The 22260-nt window shown below is 40.6% G+C and overlaps 2 protein-coding genes across 3 annotated transcripts; both read right to left on the bottom strand.

Moving 5' to 3' along the window:
- Positions 1 to 135: 135 nt before the first annotated feature.
- LOC144043660 (E3 ubiquitin-protein ligase TRIM35-like) lies at positions 136 to 5195 on the bottom strand. The gene is made up of 6 exons (XM_077557540.1): positions 4559 to 5195; positions 2937 to 3032; positions 2273 to 2503; positions 1750 to 1772; positions 1546 to 1664; positions 136 to 802 (listed from the first exon to the last, which is right to left on the bottom strand). Exons 1-6 carry the CDS (start codon positions 5096 to 5098, stop codon positions 243 to 245), a joined length of 1569 nt encoding a protein of 522 aa, XP_077413666.1. The 5' UTR covers positions 5099 to 5195; the 3' UTR covers positions 136 to 242.
- A 631-nt stretch (positions 5196 to 5826) lies between these two features.
- gipc1 (GIPC PDZ domain containing family, member 1) lies at positions 5827 to 21013 on the bottom strand. Of its 2 annotated transcripts, XR_013291132.1 has the most exons (9): positions 20480 to 21013; positions 17795 to 18526; positions 17142 to 17236; positions 17030 to 17077; positions 16556 to 16780; positions 15933 to 16110; positions 15576 to 15749; positions 13700 to 14392; positions 13189 to 13373 (listed from the first exon to the last, which is right to left on the bottom strand). XR_013291132.1 is itself a non-coding variant. In XM_077557541.1 (7 exons), exons 2-7 carry the CDS (start codon positions 13174 to 13176, stop codon positions 8641 to 8643), a joined length of 1008 nt encoding a protein of 335 aa, XP_077413667.1. In that variant the 5' UTR covers positions 13177 to 13373; positions 13700 to 14294; the 3' UTR covers positions 5827 to 8640. The 2 variants fall into 2 exon arrangements, 1 of the variants encoding a protein (XP_077413667.1); XM_077557541.1 differs by lacking the exons at positions 15576 to 15749; positions 15933 to 16110; positions 16556 to 16780; ... (2 more) ...; positions 17795 to 18526; positions 20480 to 21013 and adding exons at positions 5827 to 8792; positions 9162 to 9243; positions 9350 to 9462; positions 9560 to 9740; positions 12625 to 12810 and having other exon boundaries at positions 12883 to 13373; positions 13700 to 14294.
- Positions 21014 to 22260: the final 1247 nt, after the last annotated feature.

Raw genomic sequence — 22260 nt, 5'->3', positions numbered from 1 at the left:
AGCAAAGCATATCAAGTCTCTGTATTCATTGTTGCCGCCGACCACTCACAATCCTGCATAAAAATATAAAGGTTAAGTAGTGTTTTCCACAAAACACCGCATGTCTTAACTATTGGTCTTTTTTTTTTTTTTTTTTTTAACAATCCATTCTAATTGAATCATTATTTAAGTTGTTTTTTTTTTTGGGGGGGGGGGGGCGTATTTGGAGAGCAAAGTATGTTTTGAGGTGGTACTTTGTGCCATCACCAAGTGGCGCTGTTCCACACTGCCACGGTGGCAGGGCAGATCTTGAGTGGGTTGGGATTATTCCCGTTGATGTTTGCCCCGGGGCAGAAGAACGGATACATCTTGTCTGTGAAGAAATCGGTGAAGGTGTAGATGGGTGTCATGCTGACCGGATTGGAGAAGATCACCTCGCCGGTGTCATAGTCCAGCTGCACCCTGACTCTGCTTAACTCGCCCTCCACACGCAAGGGTGTGCTGGGTCTGGTCATGGCCGAGTACTCGCCCTCGTAGTGCGAGATCATCCAAAAGCCTCCCTCGGGGCAGCCTGAGATGCGGCCTTTCCTGTCGATGGACTCCTTGACCACCCCGAGCATCCAGTCGTCCTTGTCACCCACCTCCACTTCCCAGGCGTGGCGACCCGATGTGAAGCCTTTGGAGCCCAACGCGAAGACGAAGTGGCCAAAACGCTCCGGGTTGTCCGGAAGCTGCTGAAGGGAGCCTCTGTTGGCCACGCAGGTCAGGTCGTTGGAGATGGACAACCAGGAGTATGCAGTGTTTGGATCCACAGTGATGGGTGCTAAAATAAAAGATTATAATAAGATTACAGAATAATGTCTTTGAAAATTCCGATAACCAAATAATCGACCAATCAATTTAAAAGAAAGTCTTAAATTGATGAATTAGCCCCACTGTCACGTAAAAATGTGACCAATTTACATTACCCCATCATTGACTTGGTTGGCTAGCTGGCTGAAGATCCAGAGCGATTTTCAAGCCACTGCCACCATCACATAGATGCATCCACATCCCCCACACCATGCTATCATGTATAAAAGGTAACAGAGATGGCAAATCCAGGTCAAGAAAGTAAAAAACCCTGCCACAGTTTGGCTTTAGCCCCTAATGTTAGCTAGCTAGCTCCGTAGCAGGTAAACGAGCACCAATGGAGCAAGCTAGTTAGTACCTCGTGCTAAAGCCAAACTGTGGCAGGGTTTCTACTTTCTGAAAGGTAAGCAGAGCTGCAATGAGCCATGCTGGATGCACAGATTAGCTTTAGCTTGTAATGAGCGGCATTTTCACGATGGAGTTGTCACCATGGTGGGGTGCATTCACATTTCTGGATGTGTCCATGCGCCACATCCGCACAGTGTAGCAACAAGCAAACGAGTGAAAATGCTTTAAATGTCTTTGCGGGGTTTTTTTTTTTTTTACCCCACACTGTGCTTCCACCAAGATGCAATCCCCTACTCCATACCAAGTCGTCATGGTAACAAGGAAATAGGCTGCCTATACATAAAATAAGTCTTGGAATTTGCTTACTGTACTGAACCACCTCCACCATCTTCTCCCAAACGTGGTACTTGAGGGAACTGATGTGCTTGGCCACATCGATAAGAGCTCCAGGCACTATTTCCGGATCCTTCTGGGGGATCTCTGCCCTTTAAACCAAAAAAAAATTAAAAAATATATATACTGTATATATCCGTTAAGGAAGTGCTATAATGTGTTATAGCGTAGTCTTACCTTTTCTTTGTGTTGGGATAATTCTACAAAGAAAATAATTTATATTACCAGTGTGTCCAATCATATTTCAGGATGAGCAACATCAGCATAACACAGGTTAGGTTGACCATACATCAACATAAATTCCAGCATTATTCCTAAACGCAACTAAAAAAAAATCTGTTACCTTTTACATATCTTCAAAAGAAGAGAACCTATTTTTACTTTTATTTTACGGTGGTTACCTTATTTTCACACTTGTACAACAGCTAAATTGATCATGCTTTTCATTCATTTATCTCATTTGATAATTGGCTATTTAATCTATGGCAAATAATAATACAAAATAATTGGTTAGTTACAGGTAAATATAATTTAGTTATACATAAATGAGTATGAATTAGCATTTAGTTTTCATTTTAATAAAATTATCTATTTTACATGAAATAAACAAATATTTTTAATTGCACTTGATCAAGTAATTAACTATGACAAAATTATTATTATTACAAAATTATTATTATATATATTTTTTTTAAGTCACCTGCAGGAATCGCGCGTCTGTGGACGCAATCTCGTTCTCCACGGCGATGACGGCGTGCGAGAAGGTCAGGATGTCCCTGGTGATGCCGTCGGCTTTCTTCCTCACCAACTCGCGCTTCTCCTCCGCCTCCTGCTGGACGGCGGCCAGCCGCGCCGTTTCCTCCTTTTGCAGGAAGTCACGCAGCTGCTTAAACTCCTCTTTGACCTGCTGCTCCGTGGCCTGTGTCTGGTTCTTACACACACACGACACAAATACATGCAAACATTACCAAAATAAAGTACGTTTTACTTAAGTTTTATACTGAATACTGCAATTTTCCACCTGTAAGACATTGAAGGAGATTAATTGCTAACGAACTAATAATAGCTATAGCTAGTAACAATAATTCACTTTACATAATTTTCAACTCCTCAGCCATTTTCTTTTTAGTACAATATATAAGTTTGGACACGTTCTCATTTTATTAAATAAGAATGTGGGTCCAACTTTTTGTCCATTATTTACCTGCGATATACATTCAACATGTTTTCAAAGCATTCGGTAGTGCAAGGCCAAATTTTCCGTGTGTAAAACAACACAACCCTTGGCTGACATCAGCCATCATGCGGGGCCCTCGTCCCACTCGCCATCCCTCTCGCTCCCTCGCTTGCATGTTTGTTGATACCTTGATGTGCACAGTTGTGTCATCACTCTCCTGCTTGGCCTCATACAGGCGCCGCAGGTTCTTCTTCAGAGGAATCAGATCCTTCTTCAGCTCCTCCTGAGGAAGACGCAATGACATGTCAAAGAATGGACTTTGAGGACTAAGGAGGAGGATGACAATTCATTCCGTTTTGCAAGTGAAGCACTGCTCTGTATTAAGCAAACTACAAAAGCAATTCTATACATCAACACATTATGTATTCGTATTTGTAAAAACCTGACAACTGATTTCACCTAGCTAACAAGCCTAGCAATGCTGACGAAAAAAATGTCACTGGGTATAGTTCAAAGGGTTCAATCGTAACTGTCCCAATACCCAATTAAACAATGCACAAACTATCAGGATTAGAAATTAATCAAAAATAACCATGATGTAAACTGATGACAATTCAGACATTAATTGACCATTTGAAGCAGGACACTGTAGTAAATATAAAAAAAAGCACACAAATTAATTGTTTTTATAACAGATTTTTTTCTAGCAAAAAAATGCAGATGGTTGCCATGTGGCTAGGCAGAGTTCAAAGGGCTCAATCACACTATGATTATTATAAATTTATTAAACGAAGCATTAAATATAAAACACAAAAATGATATAAAATGCATTGTTATCTTTAACAAAAAAAATTAACAACTGCTAGCAGGCGTGAGAATACAAATAAATGTAATTGTGGCTCAATCACAACAGCCTCACAGACCAAATGACATACTGTCACTACTTGGCAGGGTCAGGAAAATTGGAAATAAAAACACTACAAGGATGAAGGCACAACTCTGTATTAAACATAAAATACACAAAGCCCCTATAACTGCATTAATTGTATTATTATAACTGATTTTAATTTTATTAAGGGTAAAAAAAATTGTTTGTTGTTGCTTGGCAGATTTCCCCAAAGTACAATTAAACAATTGGCATATTGTAAACACGTAAGAGTTAGTCAAAAAAACATATGCAGATTCCAATACTTGGCAGAATAAAATTGCAATACCTGAATAACAGGTGGATTAATGTTAAAAAAATATATATATATATAGAGTGAAATTATTTTAACTAAAATAATGTATTAAGTTTATAATTTAAATATATATATATTTTTGTACCTTATCACCTACAACAATAAAGATATGAATTACAGGCAGAACATTTGATTGTTTTACAATCCTTTGTTGTTTAGTTTAATTATAAAACAGAAAAGTTGGCTTTTTCCTCTGGTTGTGTGGGAGGTGTGGATTTTTGAATTCCATTATCTTTGTCTAATGTTGTAATGTTTTAATAAATAAACAAAAAGCCCAATTTTTGCAAATTTTAATACAGCTAACATCAGCCATCATCTCACATCATCGATACGTGAATTTTGCAAAGCACAACTAAAATATCAAACAAGAGTTGCCTATACACAACAGATCAGATCTGGCAAAAAAAAAACTGCATTATAAACAATTGTGCTTACTATTTTTTTGCTGTTTCTAAGCAGACTTCAAATACCTCAATCATGCCCAAGGCTCAATAAAATAATGTAGTCAGCAAGAATAGTAAAAAAATTTAAAAATACGGAAACAAACCGCCGCCAACGCCAGGTTTACCTTAAGATCGTGCGCACCTTCTTCCAGAGGACACACTTGGTGCCCCTGGTGCTTCTTCGAGGTGTGGCACACACAGCAGAGGACCTCCAAGTCATCCAGGCAGAAGAGCTTGAGGACTTCTCCGTGGATGTCGCACCTCACCTCCTCCTGCTCCTGGGCCCGGTCCCCCCTCGGCCCGGGAGCCCCCACGCCGTCCGCCTGGCGCTGCTGCTCCCGCAGGAAGGTGTCGGCCACGTTCTTGAGGGCCAGGCTGACGGTGGGCTCGGTCAGGGAGCACTTCCTGCGGCAGATGGGGCACTCGCGGCGGGCCTTCTTCTTGTTCCAAAACTGCTGCAGGCAAGCCCGGCAGAAGCTGTGGCTGCACTTGAGCACCACGGGCTCCTTGAAGATCTCGCAGCACACCGGGCACGAAAGCTCCTCTTCCAGCACGGAGCTCGAGCGCGAGGACACGGCTCTGGGTCGCAGGGCCGTATTGGCCTTGGAGGTCTGGAGGAAGGAAAGCTTCCCGGGCTGCGAGGAAGCGCGTGGGCGTGACGCCATGCTAACAAAAGTGATGCTCGGACTGCAGCGAGTGGACTCAGGCTGGGTTTATGTGCCACGGGGGCTTTTGAGCAACAGGGACTTGAAAAACAGGTTTAGGAAAAGCCCTCATCAGCCACTTTGAGCTTCATTTTTTACCCCCGTAAAGAAAACACCAACACGCGGTCATGTGATGCACACTGTTGGCCTGCTTTACAAATCTGCCTGCCAGTGAAGCTCGGAAATGGACAACAAAGCCTGAGCAGTATGCTTTCGTCAAACTTTAATTGAACCTGATCCACACAATGGTGACATTTAAGTAGCAGAGACGAGACTTAATTCAAATAACAGTTACGACCTCAGAAAGAATTTACAATACAGTTAACAGTGGCAGTTTCTATTATGTGTGACGTGACGTGCGGCCACCCTGACCCTAACCCTGCCGGGGAGGGGTGGGGGTTGTCCTCCATTAGTTCCTAACCTATTCCCATGTTTTTGTATTTGGGCCAAAGAACAATGGTGAAAAGTGCATTGAGGAGATTCATGTAGTGCTTTGCCGCTCACTTGTGGTATCGAAAATTTGCAAGGAATTTTCCCTATTTGCAGTAAGTCTCACTTTTCGAACCCATAAAAATATATATCTAAGCTATATCCACAATATAGCTGCGGAATACTGCAATTTGGTCCATATGACGACCAAGATGGGGAGAAAAAGTGTGAAGGAAGAGAATGGAAAAACAACCACCTGGTTATGATTAGAACTGCAATATAATTGGACATGAAATGTGTCATACAAAGCCATGTTTGTTGTTGTCAGCGTTCAGTAACATCATCTCCAAAATGTGAATGACAAAACAGCTTCTTAATTCTGCGTCACTATCGAAACATATGCTGCCCACACAGACAAACATGTTTTTCCCCAAAACAGCAAGAAGACACGACAGGAGTAGTTTCTAGTAACAGTAGACTTCCTCCTATATGTACTTAGATGTATTCAATAAAAATAAAAAAAAATAAAAAGTTTTTGGCAACTTAACTTTCATTACTTCCACAGCACTGGGTCATGTTTAGAAAACACACAACCTCCTTCCAAACCAACATCACTTCGTATAAAAACGCTAGCCAATGCCATAAAAAAAAAAAAAAAAGCATGGGAATTAAACTGCATCTCTGTCCCTAACAAAACAAGCAACCAAACACTGCCTTTTTACAATATATTGTGTAAATAGGTAACACTGTTACCAAAAGTAATATGGCAGTCACCTTGATGACAGCATGGAACGTGTGGAAAACAACACTTACTACAACCTTTTTGACACCCCACTTCCTCTTCTAAGTAAAATACAGCAAACAAAGAGCTAAGTTGATACAAAAAAAAAATAACAACATGCTTGAAAAAGAGCGAGCAGAGAGGTTCGGTACAACAACACTGCAGGTACAACGGAGCGTCTGTTGTAACGTCACCACAACTATGTAACATTAACTTTTGTGTTATCTGAGTGCAAAGGGGGTGGGGCGACCAATATACAGCCCACCATGCAAGTCGAAAAACAAAAACTCAAGAGGAATTGTTACAACCAAAAAAACACATTTAAGACATGTTTGGCCCTTGAAGGCCTGAAATGGCTGCCTGATTTCTCACGTCTGCATTAATAATTGCGCTGCTGTAGCGACGACAAACAGCATGCACGTTCACAAAGCTCATCTCCATGCTTACACACACACGTATTCCTTCATACCTACAAAGGAATGTTAGGGCCAAAACACTGAAAAGAACAAAAGAATTACACTGCTAGTCGTAGCTATAAACGAATAAATGTATGTTTTCGGAGTTGAGGGGGAAAAAAAGATCGTGGATTAAAGTTCAATTGTTTTAAAGGAAAAGTCACTAGTAATACTATGAAAATAAAGTATGTTTTTGAGAAATTTATATTTCCAAGATTAAATGACTAATATTACACGAATAAATTGTTATATTTGGGAATGTTTAAGTTTTTTTGTTTTTTTTTTTTAGATTGAAGTTGTACATTTGAGAATAAAGTGGTATGCTTAAGAAAAACATTAAGATTAAAAGATAACTATTACAAAAAAAATATTATTAAAAAAAATATATATATATGGACATTTAGCTTTTTTCAATTTATTATAGAAACTGTGTAAAGTTCACTCCATGTTAAGGATAACTTCTTTCTTGCCAACTCGATGCTGCCTTGCTTTACTTTTGGTTTCTTTTAGATCAGGGGTGGGCACATTCAGTCCACAATGGCCGGAGTCCTGCAGGTTTTGGAGGTTTCCCTCTTCCAACACAAGCTGATCCCAATCAACAGGATCTTTATCAGGTTTATGCAGAGCTAGCTGATGAGCTGATTATATATCAGCTGTGTTGGAGAAGGGAAACATCCAAAACCTCGAGGACTGAGTTTGCCCACCCCTGTTTTAGATGGACGGGCCATTTAGTTAGGTCTCAGCCTGCGATCAGGATTTTCAGGAGCCTTCAAAACACTGCCTACACGGAACGCAGGAGTCGTTCACCATGCTGTGGTTTTTGGTCCGTTTTTTTTTTTATGCAAGCTATTAAAAACAAGGAAGTGGGAAATGAAGGTAATTCTACAAGAATAAAATCATATATTTTCAAAAACCATATATATATATATATATATATATATATATATAAAACAGATGTCTTAGATTAAAGTCAAATCTTTACCATTTAATTCTCACATTACAAATTCTATCTCTTGAAATAAATGTGGCCCAATTTACTGTCAGGAGTTTTTCCAACTGCAACGTGGCAAATGTTTTGTCTTAAGAGCAAAAATTGGAGTAATGAGCGCTAGCTATAGCAGTAGTAAGCATCGCTACAAGCAGCAATTTGGCATATAGTGAACTTTTTATTTTAACACAAACGGTAGCAACAGACGCGGAGTATTCAACAACACTCAGTCAAACAATCGTTATCCTCTGCAAAAAACAACTAATATTTTTACAACTTCTTTTCAATGCTTTACTGTGTTACATCATCAAATCTACGTGTATTACATCTATATGTCTTGCACTGTAGAGTGAATCAATGTTCATTGAATCATCATGGCGCAAACTGTATAATTCCTTACATTCTATTAAATTTATATTGCTGTATGTAGGTGTTTTTTGTGGGCACTGAAATTGAATAATGGAACTTCCATTAATTTTAATATGATTTGAGATTCATCTTGAAAGAATACGACAATTACTATAAACTTTCACTAACAGCTCAAAACTACAGCTGCTGTCGAAATATTAATATAATAACAGTTTTGCAATTATTTTGACTTTGCAGGATGGCCCTAATACTCCTTCGTGAATGGGAACCACAGTAAGACGAGTTAGAAAAATAAAAGCACTTCATCGCTTGCTTTCTATCACTGAGTGAGAATATTTGCCAGGCAAGTCTCTTCCAATGACAAAATAAACAGCAGCAGTATACACTATAGTGAATAAAAACAAACCCTTTTGTGCAGAGTTTCCAAGTAGTGACCACACATACACACAAGTCTGTCGGGTTCCGCAAAGTCACATGCGGCTCACACCCTTCCGACCTTAGCGTCGCCGATGGCGCCCCACACGTCGAAGACAAACTCATCCGGGAAGGCGAAGTCTCCCAGCGTCTCGTCGAGAGCCTCTGCAAACTCGTCGGGGTTCTTTTTGTCCTTTCCCAGCTCCACCATGGTGGCCGCTGGAAGAATTACAATAAGAGTTGCAAAATTAATGGAATTTAAGATGAAATATGTCAATGGGAAACAACAGGAACTCATGAGAATTTATAGCAATAAAACAGGAATTTACTCAATTTTAGGACGGCTCTAAAGGATATGAACAACATGCATGCACGACAACACATCAAAGCTGCTACACTGCTAGCATTTCCATATTCCTTCTTTTAAACTTTTGCTGCCAAGTGGAGTGAAATAACCAGCCAATAAACTATAATAGACTCCATTCAGAGAGAATGCATGTGTTTCCCCGAGCCTCTTCAACAAATTCCAATTGGAGCACCAAGGTTTCACACTGACACCAGTTCAAGTAATCCATGTACTGTGCATACCCAGCTCGCTGTCTCTGATGCCCATGTAGCTCTCCAACAGGTCGTCTACCTTCTCAATGGCTTTTTCCTCAAAAGCAGAGGGCTAGGGGGGAGACGGTGGGGGTGACAAACAAAACAACACACACTGAAGACTCATCATTTCGAAATTTTCAACTGATGAGAGTCCACAGTTCAGTACGAGAGCTCACCACTTCCTCTACGGTAGCCGGACCCTTGGAGCGCAGCCGCAAGGTTCCCCTGCCGGTGCCCAGCTGGACCCCCGACGATGACCTGGAGCCTCCAGACCGCTGGCTGATCATATCTTCACGCAGCCAGCCAACAGTCAATTACAAATACAATACACCAATGGGAAGATAAATTGCACAACCGGTGACATTTTGGTTCCTCGCACACCGTACCGAAGGCTTTGAGGGGCTCCACCAGCTTGATGGTGAAGTCCTTGCCCTTGGGCAGCTCCTTGAGCATCTTGGCCACCTCGTAGTGTCGACAGCCAATTAGGCGATGGCCGTTGATGGACTCGATCATGTCGCCCACGTTGATCACTTGTATCTGGTGGATGATGCTGCCCTCGCGGATTCTCTGGAGGAGTGGAGCCATATTTCAACAGAAACTAACATATACACACACATATATACTGCTGCTCAAAGGTTTGTAACAGGTGTCGGTTTAGCATTTCAATGCATTGTTCTTTTTTTTTTTAATCAATTGTGTAGTCAAAACAAAATAAAAAAATAAAAAAATTTAAAAAAAAGTTTTTGGTCAATTCGTGTAGATGCAAAAGTAAGTGAACCAACCCTGAGCTTCATTGCTTAAAACAAGCAGTCAAGTAGGATCAGGTAGGACAAATTGGTAGCTAAACTAACCACTGAAATGGACCAATGAAATGAGAGGTTTAGCAGAGAAATTGTGCATCACTGAAACAGAGACAAAACCACATCACTTTAGTCTCACCCAGGTGAACCCATATAGGTCAGTCATGCTGAGAGGAAGACAAATCTCAGGGGATCTTGGGAAGTGGGTAGTGACAGCACATCTGTCTGGGGAAAGCTATAAAGTCATCTAAAAAAATTGAGCTTCATCATTCCACTGTGAAGCAGATCATCTGCAAGTAGAGAACACTGAAAATGACTACAATCCAACCTAGAAGTGGATCCATCCATCCATTTTCTTGGCCGCTTTTTCCTCACAAGGGTCGCGGGGGTGCTGGAGCCTATCCCAGCTGGCTTCGGGCAGTAGGCGGGGTACACCCTGAACTGGTTGCCAGCCAATCGCAGGGCACACAGAGACGAACAACCACACTCACATTCACACCTAGGGACAATTTGGAGTGTTCAATTAACCTGCCATGCATGTTTTTGGAATGTGGGAGGAAACCGGAGTACCCGGTGAAAACCCACGCAAGCACGGGGAGAACATGCAAACTCCACCCAGGAAGGCCGAAGCCCGGACTCGATCTCACGTCCTCTGCACTGGGAGGGGGACGTGCTAACCAGTCAGCCACCGTGCTGCCCTAGAAGTGGATGACCTTCTAAAAATATTAGCAAGGCCCACAAGAAATTATAATTCAGGTAAAAAGCCAACTCCAACATCACATCAAGGGATTTGCAGAGCTCTTTTGCTGCATCTGGGACACATGTGCATGCTTCAACAATCAGAAGAAAAGTCAATCGATGAGGCTTTCATGGAAGGCTTGCTAGGTAGAAGCCTCTGCTCACAAAAAAAGATCAAAGCTGCCCATCTCAACTTTGCCAGAGTGTAACAGGACAAACCTGAAGCTTTTTGGAAGTCCCGTCTGTGGACAGATGAGTGTGTGTTGTGTTTGGTCACAACTAAAAGTCATGTTTGGTGAAAAATCAACACTGCATACCAGCAAAAAAAACTTCACCCTACAGTGAAGCATGGGAGTGAGAATATTAAGTTCTGGGCTGGCTTTTCATCCTCAGGACCTGGACAACTCCACATAGTCCAAGGAATCATGAATTCAGAGGAATATTGTGAAATCCTAGAACATAACCTGAAGCCGTCCTTTGTGAAGTTGCATCCTGGTAGACGATGGATCGTGCAACATGACAATCCAAAGCATTCCAGCAATACAACCGAGGAATGTCTGAAGAACAACAAGATTCATGTTCTGGATGTGCCCAGTCAAAATCCTGACTTAAATTCTTTCATAATACTGTGGCGGGACCTGAAGCGGGCAGTTTATGCTTTGACGCCCATCCAACCTCTCTCAACTGGCTGCATTTTGCAAGGAAGAGTGGCAAAAATTCCCCCAAAGTAGATGTGAAAGACTGATAAATCACTAAAGAAAGTGTTTGGATGAAGTTCTCATTGCAAAAGGAGGTGCAATGTCAAGGGGTTAAGGGAGAGGTTCACATACATTTGCACCCATGAAATCAGAGTTTTGTTTAACAACTTTTGTTCAAGAATGAATGACAATATCATTATTTTTGTTCAAGACCATTATTTTCAATGGTCAGCATTGTAGATTTGGGTATGACTAAACATTTAATCAGGTTATTTTTATATTTTATACAAAAAATCTGACCATGCTTGCAGTGTTCACAAACTTTTGAGCAGCACACACACACACACACATTTTAAAATCATTTTTTTAATAAAGTAAAAACATTTTATGTGACACATTGTCAAGCAATTTAAGCACCATGATGTAGAAAGCGTTATAAGCTTAATTCATTTACCAAAATATTAAATTATTTGATATAATTTTCAGTAGAATATTCAAATATTCAATAGTTGCATCCCGACAACTCCTCCATTGTATTTTTAGGGTTTAGATAAACCCTTGTTTCAGATCGCTGGGATTTAACCCACAAAAAAACTGCTCAACTCAAATGACGCCATTGATCAGCAAATATGGTCCTAAAAAAATAAAGTTATTTATAGCCTTGTTCAGATGTTTCAGCGGGCTTTCGAACATTTCTGTACTCACATCTTGCAGCACAAACCATCGTAGCATCAGATGATGTCATTCACCTATCAAAAAGTTTTATTTTTTATTTTATATTTTATTTTATTTTTTAAATATGGGTGCTTTTGGAAATTCTTAACCTAACCTCAAAGTTCAACTGTTCCAGTAGGCTTTTCCACACATTGAGTGATTGAGCCCTGTACATCAGCCGACACACTGCAACAGAAAACTGCGAGTGTGTCATGTTTTGAGGCTCCTCTTAAACAGTATTATAATGTACCACTTTAATTAAAACATAAAATGATTGTCACGGAAGAAGCAGGTTGCAACAAACTAAAAAAACAAATGTGACTTTGTATGCCTGAGTGTTCAATTCTCGCAACACAAATTCATGTATTTAATTTCACAAGATGCTTAAGTTATTTAATTTTCTAATGGTGGATGAATGACAGATGTGCTTTTAGGTTGCGGATCCACCAGTTTTGTGTGATCTTAAACTTCACTGCAAAAGTGTTTTCAAAAGTGCCTCACCTTGATGAAAGCATAACCGGCTCCGTTGTCAGTGATGGTCAAGCCGAGTGCATCCTCCCCTTTGAACACTTCAATTTCTTTCTTTTGGCCTTTAATGTGGGCAAAGATAAAGTCCTCTAAGCCAATCTGGCCTCCCAACAGTTTGTCCATGTCCACCTTATGGGTGTTCAACGTGCAAAACATCACCTGTGGAAGAAGAGTAAACATGGTAATGTTGCTAAGGTCTTCATGATATAAAGTGTCTGGTCGGCGACTCACCTCAGCCGGAGGGATCCCGAAGGCTTCGCCGATCTTGGCGTAGAGCTCCCGCACGTTGCTGAAGCCCTCGATGCGACCGGTGGGGCTGCCGTGCGCCAGCTGCGTGTGGAAGATGAGACGTGGCCGCATGCTGCTGGGCGGCGGGGGCAAACCCTCCGAGGTGGCCCCCTCTCCTAAGCCCACCATGCCACCTCCGTCCAAACCGTCCACATTGAGACCGGCGCGGATGGGCTCCGCTTCCTCATTTTCCACCAAGGGGGACGCCTTCTTCCTTCTTCCCAGACCCAAAGGCATAGTAGTCTTTCTGGGAGGGGGCGTTGTTTGGACAGTGGTGGTCCTATGAGCAGGTGGGTTGGGGGTGTACACAGTGGGACTGTGGTGCTCCAGACGAGCTCGAGAGCTGTCTTAACGCGCCAGGGTGTGGATCCACAAATCCACACATCAGAAAAGTGGAAGAGAAGTCCAGTGGGGGAGCCGTGGGGGGTCGTCAACTACAAAAAAAAAAAAAAAATGAAGTGACGGGCAATATGTTCACTTTGGTGCATAAACACCCCAAAGGCACATTGGAGTCATCAGTGCTTCTTTGCGAGCATTATATTTCAATTTATTTGCACAATAAACTGCTTTTTCCTCACCTGTCTTGTTACAGCTAGCACGCTAACTAGCAAGAGTAGCGCCAGCGGCTTTAAAATGAAAAAGTCTGACTTGTAGATTAAAAATAAACAAATTGCAACTGACGCTCTCATTAAAATTAGTCATTTAATAGTTAATTGTGAACAGAGTGCGGTTAAAACAGGACAGGACAGTCAAGTCTTACCCAAGCAGGAGTTTTTAGCCAAGTGTCGTTAGCGAGTGGAACAGCAAGTCCTGAGGTGAAGTTGTCAACAAAATAAGATGGACAAACGAAACCGTCAGAGTTGCACCACACTAACAGTTATAGTTGCTCTCGGTGGGCTTTAAAAGCGAGAGATAAACGGCAGGTGTGTTCACTTGGCGTGCTGGTATGCCGCTGTCGATGGTTAGCATTAGCTTTCCAGCCCGGATAGGGGTGGAGCAATGATGCATCCACGTTCACTCGGAAAAATGAACGCATTAAGGGTTAGAGCCATGACGGCTTCAAGTTCACTCAGAAACATGAATGGCCATATCGCGACTCTCAATATTTTTACATGGATCACGACAGTTCAAACGTTTAATGATACGTGTAGTTATGCCAGCATAAATACTTGATTGCACCAAGTTTTAGATCAGGTATGTCCTCTTTCTTGGCTTTTGGGACCATCTTGTTTTCATGTAAAAAATATTTAAAAAAAAAAATACAAATAAAAAAAAAGATTCCACACCAATCAACTGTTCATGATTGCCTGCTCAAGTTTCAATACACTGGCAAAACTTCTTTTCAGGGCACATCAGTGGAATCAGAGGAGCCACGGATGCCACTGCATCTGCTCCAAGGTGGCTCGCTGGTCCATGTCTGACGTCAAGCAAATCCATAAGAAGTCTTTGCAATCTGAACGGGGAACAAAAAAGAGTGCTGTCGGCAGTGGAAGGGAAAAACTTAACTTCATAGACCTTTTCATAATGTTTGTAAACAATATAGGCCTGGGTACTTCGGGTTGGCAATAAAATGATTGACTACCACTGACTTAAACTGAAAACAATGTGCTTGGGGTTGCGCGATATAGAAATACCCATTTTAAATACTCCTTATGCATGTTTTAATTTACAGCAATCGTTTTTAAGGTCTTTCAACAGATTTTTTAAATAATATGAGGAAATTTAAAGCATAATGAATTGAGAGAGCAATAACAATAGATGAGAGAAAAATATTGTCAATAGATGAGAGAAAAATATTGTACAGGGTTATAATGTGTCGACCGCTGTGTCTTTTCAGTAAACAAATCCTATTTTTTCCCAAACTTATCATCTCGCAATATACAATTAGAGTACATTAATAATCATGTCCAAAATCCTGCATTGTAAAAAAAAAAAAAACCTGCAGCCGTTTAAAAAACTTGCGCTTGAAGTAAAGTAGTTCCTGTTTTCATTCATCCTCTTTCAAATTAAATTTCAAACATAATAGTGTGTCTCTATCTAGTGGCTGACAGTGGAACTACATCTAAAATAAATGAGGGCAAGCACAAATATTTGGCAAATAGCGGGACCTGTGATAGAGAATTTACTGCACACTAAAAGGCATTTTCCTCCTCAATTAAAAAATAAATAAGGAAAATGAATCCAGCAACACCTGTGGCTGAGGAGGTTAAATTGAATGGATGCTACGTTGTTAAATAGTACAGAAAAGATCGCAAGACTGTCTTGAGGCACAGTAGTCACTTCTCTAAAGGGACAAACTGGGAGCCAAAGTGTCATATCATAGGGTTTGTGGGGGACATTTCTTATTTACTATGGGTATGTATGAAATGTTTGGTTGGGCTGCCTTTCATGTAACTTAGGAATACATACATGGCTAGCTAAAGTCAGCTCTTATAGCACGCTAACTAACTATGCCATAAATTCAAGCAACGGAAAAATCAATTAGCCAGTCCCTCAACTATTATGTTATGTCAAAATATCCACCACCCCTGATTTTGAATCAACGTACTGGTTGAAATGTAAATGAAGGCCATTGTTTTGCCCCCCATTTAAAATAAACATGAAAAGGTCTATCAAGAGCTGCAGGAATAGCTTACCTTGAGATAGTACCCGGTTCAACGTGAGGCCCTTAAAGAGGAACATGAGCGTGTCAAAACGTTCGGTTCCATCCAGCAATTCGAAGAGCAGCGCGCCGAGTTGCCAAACGGTGGCCGGGCCGGCCTTGTACGGCCGCTTGAAGACGTATTCTGGAGGGGCGTAGCGTAAGGTTCCTGTAAGAAAAGTACAACAAATATTTTGGGGCATGTCTTGTAAGATTATTCTGAGCGATTATCCCGTTCTGTCTGTCATGTGGTGAGTGAAGGATTTTTTTACCCACTGATTAAAATGAACAAATGCCCGATTATCGGATATCTCTAAAGATTATCCTGAGTGATTATCCAGTCCTGCTTTACCGGCATATTCTCGATAGGGTTCCTCGTTTACGAAGCAGCTGCAGCCGAAGTCTATGAGGCGTACTCGGGGGAGACTGAAGGTAGCTTCCAACAAGATGTTCCTCTGCTTCAGGTCCCGATGGAAAACGTTGACGGCGTGCATTTTGATGGCGGCGTCCACCAGCTGCTTCATTATGTTCTGACAAACACAAACAAGGGGACGTTTTGTGATCATGTTGCTGGGTAGTCTTGTGAAAGAAGTGGCTCCAACTAATGTGTTCAGTTAAGATTTGCTTTCATTCAGCAGTATATATATTTTTGTTTATATTGTTAATGGACAATGATAACCAACAGGAACCACTACACAAGCAAGTTTTCCAGTTTTAGCTACATCTTCCAAACAAAATGATTGGCTATAAATATGTCCAAAATGGAGGTAGCAGCTTGGCCCATTTTTAGATTTTTCACTCAACCTTTGGGATGGACCATTGTTGAATGTAGGCTTAGCTATGTGAACCACTAGACTATCAAGGATCCTGCTTTTAACAGGCAGATGAAATGTCATGTGTCTCCAGTTTGAAGGAGCTGTTTGACAGTAATCTGTACTGTACGAGAAGTCAGCTGTGTGCATTGAGTTTCTTTACCTTCGCTTCATACTCCTCTAACGGACCGAGCTTGTATTTGGTTCTGAAAGTGAAGAGGTCCACAGAAGGTACGGGCCTCTCCATGACCAGGACCAGCTCTTTCTCCAGGTCGTACGTGTCCAACAGCAGGACGACTGCAGAGGAGCCGTCGGCGTTCTTTAACGAGGACGCTTGCAGCATGAGCCATGCTTCTAAGGGCACCTTCTGGACCTTTCCGTTGATGTACTATGGAAAAAGAAATATTATCCAGTGTCAGGGTTTTAAAATGCACATTTGACAAATCTTGCCCAACAAATTCATAATACAAGCAGGATCAAAATTAAGTAAAAAAAAACCAGAAAGATTGTTTTGTAATTTCAGTAAATGAGCTGTATCCAGAATGGCGTTGGCAGTCTGTGAAAACCACTCTGATTGGCTGTTAGCTAGCGAATATAATTCATGAGATAGAAGTAAACAATGAGACTAATTACTTACCAAAAAGACGCTCTCCACTTTTTCTATGGGGATGTATTTGATGGCCACCTATGGGGATACTCATATAGTTAGTTAGTATTCTATGAGAACTAATTGTGTTTGTAACACTTACTGGAAAATAGTCACTTTTCCTATATCCAGCATACACTGATCCGAAACCTCCTTCTCCAAGCTTCTCCAGTTGCTGATACTTCTGCACAAACAATGCTGCCAACACAAAATTGGATTTGGCTTTGTTTACCTTGGAACAGACGAATTGATTTTTTTTCTTTTTGGGGGGGAGATATACAAACGATTATGCTAATGCATATGCGGCACTTATCTGGTTCAGTCTGGATTTAGATTTTTCCAGAGCCTGTATTTACTGACTAACTGGCTGACTGATTGATCTATGATTTAGAGACTTCAATTTAAACCACACTTGTTTGGTAGAATTTTGTGACGTTGTCATGGTGAATGCTTAAAAGATTGCAAGTCAAAAGCATAATGTAAAAACTCCAATTGAGATACATAAACTGATTTTCATATTAATTTATGACTCATTTGCCTTTATTTTAGCGCAACATGTAAGACCAAAACAGTTATGTATAATAAATCTGTTATTTTGTATTCTCCTACACATCAATGTATTGATTGTGTTTGTTAAAAGAATACATGGGATTTGTCATGTTTTACATGCATAATCACAATAATGAGGGGGAAAAAAATTGCAATTGGATCATTTTTCAAAATCCTAAATCCAGTGCTCTGATGATCTGAACTTACTTCGGGTGGTGTCGGCCTGTTGCAAGGCGGGCGGGCAGCAGGGACAGGCCGGGATGGTGGCGGCCTTCTGGGCGACATTCTTGACAGGTTGCCTGGTTTGCTTTTGGGCTTCCGCTTTAGTGCTGGACTTCCTTTTGGTGGTCAGCTTGGCCAGCAGAGCTTTGACGGACCCCTCGCTGACATCCACCTGCGGCTTCTTTGCGACGACGGCCACTTCGGGTTTTCCACTGTATTTGCTGTTTAGGACTTTTGCCAGCAGGGCCTTGACAGACAGCTCGGTGGTGGGTTCCTTGGCGAGGGTCTCCGGTTTGGTGTTGGACTTGCGTCTAGGCCTTTTAGCAGGCAACGGTTTGGCTGAGACCTCGGTGACGTCGAGTCCTTGCCCTTTTGTGGGGGACCCTGGTTTTGCTGCTGCTTTTCGTTTACTAGTCCTTTTGACCTGAAGAACGCTCGCCTCGGCAGCTTCCGTTCTCTGCTCCTTGGGGAGGGCGTCTTGTCTTGGGGTGGTCTGCCACTTGGTCTTCTTGACCAACAGCGCCTTCTGGGACATCTGCTCTTTGGTCTCAGGTATAGTTTGCGCCGCCTCGAGTGGCGGCTGTTTGGGTTCGGCAACAATTGGGATGGTGCCACAGAACCTCCTCATGGGCATTGCTCCATTTCTGATGTTCTTGGTGTCAGGTTTCAACAGCACGCAGCCTTCCATAAAGGGGGTGAAGTCTCTGGTCTCTGTAACTAATAGAAAAAAGCAATCATTAAAAACAGCAGTGCCTTGAAATATGATTTTAATACCGTATCTTCTGTGAACCCTTTCTCCATTGAAATTAACATAACAATTGAATTGCTAGAGAGAGAGAGAGTTATATATAATTACATATTTTTAAATTAACTCATTCACTGCCATTGACGGCCATAGACGTCAAAAATTCATTTTAACTATTTCTATTAGTTTAAAAAAAACTACAGTATGAAAACCTAGAATTTGTTATTGTACATTTAGAACAGATATAAAATGTGTGATTAATTGTGAGTTAACTAGTGAAGTCATGCGATTAATTCTGATTACAAATTTTAATCGGCTGACGGCCAAAATTTTTAATAATGTTTTCTTTTCTTTTTTAATTCATTTACTGCCATTGACGGCTATAAAAGTCCAAAATTCATTTAAACTTTTACTATTAGTTTAACTTTTCTTTTTTTTCCACTTTTGTTAACAAGAGTATAAATACCTAGACTTTTTTTTATTGTATTTAGAACAGATATAAAAGTTGTGATTAATCATGAGTTAACTATTGAAATCATGTGATTAATTACAATTAAAAATCTTAATCGCCTGTCGCCCCTAATTTTTAATAATGTTTTTTTTTTTTTTTTAATGAATTTATGGCAGTGAATGAGGTAAAATATATAGCTGTTAGTTTTTCTCCGTTTGTTTGGCTCATTTTTTGAAAGAGAACGGTCTACTCTGACTTTTGATCTCTTGGTGTATCTGCCTTGTGTAGTAGCTTTAGAGTTGTTTTGTGTTAACCTTTTGTCTTTCGAACCCTTCTCTTGTAAATGAAGCTCCGCAAATTATTGCTTGCTGTCGTTCTGGATATGTGCATGCATGTCCGCCAATCTTGGCCTCTCTTCACTGAGATGTTCTTACCCTGGCCACCCCACTGGATAATGTCTGGAAGCGCCCTCTGCTACTTGTACATAACCATTTGCAAAGATGCACTGACACACTTCGAGGCATATACAAAAACATTGGCAGTTTGATGAAATCAATGAGAAGTGCCATTCTGATGTCAACGACTGCAAGGTGGTTTTGGGGTTTGTCCATGGTATTTTGAAAATGTCATTTCTGTTTCGAGAAATGAGCCAAGCAATAGAGAACAACTGTATTTGTGGAACATTACGCGTTATATACGTAGCTATATATAATATTGCTATAAGGCACACACAGAATGTCCATATATGGCATGTCTACAATTTTCTTGTCTCTAAATGCATATTATTTATGGTTTTAATATAATTTTTTTTAATTGAATATTTGAACACTTTAAAATTTGGTAATGCGCAACAGTTCATTACATTGTAATTTCCACATGTGTATTTGCAGATTTGTTTTACATATATTATTGTATTAGTAATATGTTATAATGTTAGTTTTTAATTATTGTAACACTTTAAAAACACTCTAAATGCTTTATATTCTTAAAATCAGGTGTGTGTGTGTGTGTGTGTGCGTGTGTGTGTGTGTGTGTGTGTGTGTGTGTGTGTGTGTGTGTGTTTTGGCACAGAATTCCGTGCCATGTCATCAAATTGCAGATTTTTGATTTTACATATGCTTTTGTTTGCCATTTTAAATTATATATAAAACTTTAAATGCTTCACACTTTGAAAATTGGGCTGCATTATGCACAGCATTCTGTACCGTGTTAATTTGCACGAGCAGGTTTATGCAACGTTACCACATGTATTTCGGATATTTTGTAAGACGAAATGATTATAAAATACCACTAGAAAGTGTTTTTTTATTCATTTTTACATTTGACCCTATTTCTATTTCTGTATGTCCTCACAATGTTCCCGATCCTAAAGATAAGAACGTATGAACAGTTTCTCCAATGCAACTTTGAAGAACGCCTCTAAAGTACAAGCACATCCGTTACTTATTTGATGCATTTGTTATTTATAACTCACCAGGGTGGATGTTAGTGGGCAGAAATGGAAACGGGTGAAACTTGTCCACGTTCATGTTGTTGCTGTTGCCTGCAGATAGCTATATGCTGTTCAGCTTATTTCCTGAGTGTAAACATGCACATAATGCAGAGACTGTGTTTTAGAGGCTTGTGCTCTGCGCACGTGTCGGAGCCTAGTCATAAAGGCGCTGCGATCACAAACACGTCAAAGGGGTTATGCGGCCCGGCGGGACTCGAACAAGGGCCCGACGGGCGTGACACAAGCTGGCGACTTAAACCGGCGGCGAGCACGACCTTCAGAAATCAATCCACTTTGGACAAAGACATGAAGCGCCGTCACCTTTTCTCGACGTGATGCGCTTGTGAGCTTTGCTCAAGCCGTTATTGACGTTCCAATCAAAGTGTTCAAGCGTGTGCGATGTGCTTTATCAGAGGCTGTTTTAATCAAACATCTGTGCTGTTATTACAAAAAAATCAACGGCACGATCTACCTATTGTGGAGGCGAGGTGGACACTTTATTAGGTACACCTGCTCATGCTCACTCAAAGCCTTAGTATGCCAAAAGTCACGTGGGCCCAACTAATTCAATCAATAAAACATTGTTTTCATAAATGTAAAAAATCCATTCCAGCACCCCTCCAAAACAATTAAAAACTTTATAAAACTAATTTAAGAAAGAAAAAAGCTAATTTGAGGGGAAAAAAGAAAGGAAAAAAAAGAAAGAAAAATAGCATTTTTTTTTTTTTTCTTAAGAGCTCAGTATTGTTCATTCGGTAATTTTATCGATTTGACATGTCATTATCATTGCTCTCTTTTTGTTTGTTTTTTGTACGTGGGTGAGTATGTGAATGTGCATGTGTGTGTGTGTGTGTGTGTGTGTGTGTGTGTGTGTACTCATTAGTTCACCTTTAAATCCTATTAAAAATCCCATATCGTTCCCCCAAACCGAATACCCCAGAATCCAGCCGAGTCGTGAGGCCGCCAGGAGACCCGAGGAAGGACCAAAGAAAAGAAAGGAAAGTGAAAAGAAAGAAAAATAGCATCCTATTGTGCTTCATAAAAAACATACATTAATGGCGATTGAAATTGGATGTTAAGAATGCAACAGTTTGTGTGTCATGATTAAATTAATTGCGGCTCCTTCTGGTGTGAGCAACTTGGCCACCAGGGGTAGCATAATTTAGTCATCCAGGCAGAAACAACACTTTCACAACTACTGTAAGTAACTCATTAAGCTGTAGTAATGTTAGCTGTTTTTTTTTGTAGAGGATAAAGAATACACTCCAGTGAGTATTGCTATACTGTCTGTCTATGTGTGTTGCTGCACTTATTTTGTTCCCCTAAAGCGTTTTTAAAAAAAAATTAACACTGCCACCAGCTTGGCCACCACCATTTATGGTGTTTCAAATTATGTGCTAGCATTCAGCTAGCAGATGGTAAAGTTGATTAAAATGCACAATTTGAAATTCTTGTTTATTTGTTTAGTTTGAAAGTCAACTTCTGCTGGGAGTGCCATTAAGTCAAGTCATGTCATCTTTATTTATATTAAACATCGTAAAGCCTCTTTTTCAAGAATTGTATACTATCTGCCAGACTGCTGCTCATTGTGGAGTTTCGCCGTTTGCATCTTCTCTACATGTTTGCATTTAAAAGGAAACCCACAGGGTTTTTTTTATTTTTCATTGAGGCATTGAAAAGATTGGAAGATTTATGTGATGCAGATGGAGGAACTTACCATTTCTGCATAAATTGTCAAAATGTAGTCTTCATCTAAATGACAA

Source organism: Vanacampus margaritifer, chromosome 2 (assembly GCF_051991255.1).
Source record: "Vanacampus margaritifer isolate UIUO_Vmar chromosome 2, RoL_Vmar_1.0, whole genome shotgun sequence".
NCBI classification, from domain to species: Eukaryota; Metazoa; Chordata; class Actinopteri; order Syngnathiformes; family Syngnathidae; genus Vanacampus; species Vanacampus margaritifer.
The sequence above is the reverse complement of the archived record's forward strand: the minus strand, read 5'-3'. Positions and strand labels throughout refer to the sequence as shown.